Below are 4,966 nucleotides of genomic sequence, written 5' to 3'. Positions count from 1 at the left end.
CTTCTTTGTTGCCTTTTTCTCTATCACACTTTAGAAATAATCAGAAATTATATATCAGTTGAAAACTTTAAATCTCAAAATTCATCCTTTGAAACCATTTTAAAATCAAGCATTGCATTACCATGAAAATGGTACATCAATATCATGTTACAAAATGTTTTCGTTCATGAATTATAAAAATGTAAGTTTGGATAGTGCACTTTCACGTCTATGTTCAAAAATGTGAGTGACAGTTAAGGGGTTAAACATTTTCGAACTAATGCAGAGTTCACACTGTTCTGCTAGATTAAACAGTGGCAAAGTCAAAGTACACCAAACATTTTACTACAGAGGTCAATTTTAAATAGACATTTCATAAATATAGCCTAACATCTCACTTACCAGATTTGAGGAAGGTAACAACAAAGACATCATCATCCTTTGTTTCAAAATCCTCTAAACTGTCAATATATTCTGGAGTAAGATCATGATTTTCTGCCAAAGTTATGACAGTTCCTTTGTAGGTGAACATTTTGTCACCAAGCATTTTGTATTCCTGCTGAGCCATTTTTGAGATCTTACTGAGCCAAATGAAGTCAACATTAGTAAAGAGTGTAAATAGCTAAGAAAACATTGATTTATCCAGGACCTGATTTCACTGAGAAAAGAGCTGCTACATAACAGTCTGTTAAAATGTTACTTTTGCATATTTCATTGCCAACATTTGGATTTGTTGCTTTAACCTAATTCTTTATTATCTGCCTTTGTAGATCAATGTAATAGTGATGTTCAGAAGGCCAACAATATCACAAATATAAATGCAAAGACTAGTATAATGCACAAATCCTGCTTGCATTTGGTTCATTTTTATATACTTTCAATAATATTCTAGATCAGTGGTTCTCAACCTTTTTGACATCAAGGGTCCCCAATGTTATTAACAGAAGCTGGGAGTGCTGGCATATTGTATTAACTGTAATTCATTTTTGTGATTCCAGAATGTGGTGAGGGGGGCGTGGTTCAGCGAGGTCTGCAGCAGGAGAGAGAGACAGGAGACAAGCGGTGCGTAAGTGGGTCAAGTGCAAATGACAAACACCTGTGTCTTGTTTCAATAATTGGCGTGGAGAGACCAGATAAAGGCCACTGGGAAAGGAGGCAGGAGGAGAGACCCTGCGTTCCATTCGGAAGGGCTCATCCCTATGCCCTAATCCCTTCAAAGGGTTTACCCTTCGGAGTGAGAGCGTTGAAGGGTGTAGGGGACCAAACAACTGTTTCTTGAAGTGCCCTTCTGCGTCATCAGCTTCTGCCCACACGGAGGCGCCGTCAAGAATCTGTGCAAAGAATCATGGGAGTCCGAGGTGTCCATCAGCTATACCCTTTGAAATCCTTCATTCCGAAGGGCCCTTTTAAGTGGCCAGTTTTGAGCACTTCGGTTTGGAATGACCCTTCGATATGGCGGTCATGATTGTTTTCACTCCGAAGTGCCCTTCGGAGGGCGATATATCCCGTTTGGGATGCACCAAGAGACTGACTGGGACTCGTACCGGCTGGAGTGTGGAAGCTGTATCTGAAGTTATATTTGGAGTTATATTTAACTTATGTGGAGTTGTTTAAAGCGTGTTGAGCGCATCTGCTTTTGTGTTATTTTGAGAAGTCAAATAAAATACGAGTTCCAGTCACGCCGACCCTGTTTTCTTCCTTCCATACACTGAACCTTGTTACACAGAAGTTTCTGTTCTAGAACCACTGTTCTAGATATACTAAGATGATAAGTTAAAAGTTACAAAAAAGTTAAATAAGAGATGAAGGCAGTTTAAGAACAATTTTTACCTCTAGGGCTTTGTCCCAGGTTAACCCCATGATAAGAACACTTTGCAGTGTTAAACATAGATAAGACTATGAAGCAATCATAGAGATTGATGCACAAACATGAACTTCATTAAAAAACAAACAGGAACATAAGCAACTCATTGACTTTTAAGGTTGAATGATTTGATACTGGAATTATTCTAGGCCTATTTACTGTATATTTATGACTTGAACTTGATGGTGTTCGCTGACATCCACTGGTCATTTTGGGGAACTAAAGCATCTTCGAAATATCAGAATGGTTCTATAGTGTGGGAGAAAAATTACTATGAAAGTCAATGGCTACCAGCACCTGCCTGGTTAACAAAATTCTCCAAAATATCTTCTTTTGTGTTCAACAGAAAAAAGAAACACATACATGGTTTGGAACAACTTGAGAGATGAGTAAGATGGGAGTAAATGATGACAGGATTTTTCTTTCTTTCTTTCTTTTGGTGAAATGCCTTTAAGAAACCCTTTTTTACTTAAAGGGTTTGCAAGACTGTTTGAAGTGAATTGAAAAAATTCTAAAAGGTGATTAAACTGGTAAAGAAAAACTGTTTAAAATGCTGACAAAGTTATGCTACACACAATGATTGTCAGAGTTGTTGGTTTGCTATTCTGTACTTCATAACTGTCTGTCGTTGAAAACGTCTTTTCAGTCAAAACATATTTCCCACTGCTTAGATCACACACAGGTCTAGATATTTGAAAAAAAGAGACATTTGCATAACAATATTTTGGTTGTTTAGAATTGCCAATGATGCCCGATTCAGTTCTTTGATCAATGAATCACTCTGTTAGAGAAAAGCCCTGAATCGGTTAGTGACTCTGAATCATTCGAAACAGTTCACTCGCCGACTGAATGGTTTGATCCGTGTTATGTTTTCAGAGGTATTTTCAAAGATCAAACTAGCCAACTATTTAGTAACATATGAGTAGTCCAACACCGATAGTCACATTTTTTTTTTTTTTTTTACCGTGGTCGAATGTGTGATACACATTTAGATTTAGTCTTACATGGAGCCTGGGTTTGAAATGACAATTGTCCATGCCTCTTTTCCCACACACGAGTCACCTAATCCTTCCTCTTGAGAGTCGAACATGAAAAAGGACCGGGATTAGCAAACTTCTCTGAGACTACCTGAGGATCTGAGTTTAGATGATCTACAATTTGATATAACAAATCCTACACCTCTGAGAGCAAAATTATAAATGTAGACTGATTGGTTGAGAGTTTCAAGACAGCAAATTCGGCAAATTGTAATTTTGGGGTGAACTATTCCTTTAATGAATAGCAACATTTGAAAGTATTTTACTTAAATTGCTATTAATTAAAGGAATAGTTCACCCCAAAATTAAAATTTGCTGAAAATGTAATTACCCTCAGGCCATCCAAATTGTAGATGAGTTTGTTTATTTATATATATGGAGAAAGTTATAGATCTGGATTAAAAAGCTAAAGTTAAAATATGAGTCCTCTATCCATAGAATTACTTTCTCCAGTGAAAAAGTTGTCTCGTCTGAATCAGGACAGAAATATGCACAGATCAAGCACTGTTTACAAGCGAAAACAGTCCAAAACTGTTCTAAACAAATATGTAGGTGGATTTTGATGTGAGAGGACAACAGGGGGATGGACTTTCAATGGAAGAAGCATCATTACAGATTATGGAATCGTATTTTGATGTGTTGTATGTTGTTTTTATCAGCTTTTTGGACTCTCATTCTGACGGCACCCATTCACTGCAGAGGATCCATTCGTGAGCAAGTGATGTAATGCTAAAATTCTCCAAATCTGTTTTGATAAAGAAACAAACTCATATTCTTCTTGGATGGCCTGAGAGTGAGTCCATTTTCAGGAAACTATTCCTTTAATTTATTACTTGCATGCTCGTGTTGAAATACCAATTGGAATATTTGTGCTTTTAAATTTCTTTATTTTTACAACACGTGACAATTAAGTGACACAATCCAAACTTAACAGAATGTAAAGACTTTCCCATATATATGTCTCTAATTAAAAAAAGTTTAAAGTATTAGAATAAAAGTTAATCTTATCCATCAGCTACTCCTTTTCTCACATAAAAACTAAACCATTTTTTTTCTTTAAACAAAATTAAGGGTACTTAAACTTAAAAAGTTTTTTATTTATTTATTTTTATAAATCTGTTTTCAGGTGGAGTATGTAATGTGTTTCAGTCTTTTTGACTGTTGATGTGTCTCATAAACAACCAGAATATAAAAGAGGCCTCACATAATCAGAAACTTGATTGGTTTCTTCAGATCGTTGATGGTCCCCCACACACTTGGCGTCTGCAGACATTGGTATTTGTTTGCAAACTTGAGTTTGAAGGATCCAAGGCTTTTGTGCTGTTTTTGAAGGATCTGAGGCATTTATGCAGCCTGTTTTGTCTGCTCTATATAACACTCTGTTGTCTGCACAAAATACTGTATATCTACAATGAATCTCGCATTCAGAACAGCAAGTCAAGAGGCACGTAAAGGGCTTTTCAATGCACAAAGAGTCTGAAAAGGTCTGCCATTGTTCAAAGTAGGGAGCAATGTACTTGCCGTTTTAAAAGGATCTTTTCAGGTAGGCCGTAAACCGATCCTGGGCCTTTCCTGGCCAGGGTGTGCCTGGGCATCTCTGATTTACCTAAGGGACCAGACGCCCGTCCATGGGGCCACCAAGGGAGGGGGGATGGAGAAAAGGAGGCAGCTGGTTACTGGTTGCAATGGATGAATGGATGAAAGAGGAGAAGGCTGAGAAATTACAAACAAAGGTGCTGATGAAGGTTACTGCGAGGTTTGTGTTGATCATGTCATCCTAAATCCTCTTGACCTGAAGAAGAGTTTAAGCCAGAATATAACAAAAAAAGTGTTTAAACACAATAAACGTTTAAACTACATGTACACTTGACTACTTGACAATAAGTGATTGGGATAACAGTAAGGATAATACAGTTCTCTGGCACAAGTTAAAAGTGAAACGATAAAGTAGTTCAGGACAGATGCCAGAACGCCTGCAGTGTCATACAGTGAACCAGCAGAAATAAAACAGGACATAAAGAGCTGGGAACCTCCCTCAGAGTGAGTCCTCTGAAAACACTGCCTAAACAAATATGCATTCTCATAT

At 37.3% G+C, this 4,966-nt stretch overlaps 1 protein-coding gene across 1 annotated transcript in view; it reads right to left on the bottom strand.

The window, feature by feature from the left end:
• The window catches only part of LOC107665517 (amine sulfotransferase-like), a 6,114-nt gene extending 5,508 nt beyond the window's left edge, over positions 1-606 (bottom strand). The window contains exon 1 of the mRNA XM_016456427.1: positions 382-606. Within this exon, the coding sequence (XP_016311913.1) occupies positions 382-547 (166 nt within the window). The 5' untranslated portion in view covers positions 548-606. The remainder of the gene's footprint in view (positions 1-381) is intronic.
• Between the last annotated feature and the right edge of the window lie 4,360 nt (positions 607-4,966).

The sequence above is a fragment of the Sinocyclocheilus anshuiensis genome, unplaced genomic scaffold (assembly GCF_001515605.1).
Source record: "Sinocyclocheilus anshuiensis isolate Anshui unplaced genomic scaffold, SAMN03320099.WGS_v1.1 scaffold543, whole genome shotgun sequence".
Lineage (NCBI taxonomy): Eukaryota > Metazoa > Chordata > Actinopteri > Cypriniformes > Cyprinidae > Sinocyclocheilus > Sinocyclocheilus anshuiensis.
The sequence above is the reverse complement of the archived record's forward strand: the minus strand, read 5'-3'. Positions and strand labels throughout refer to the sequence as shown.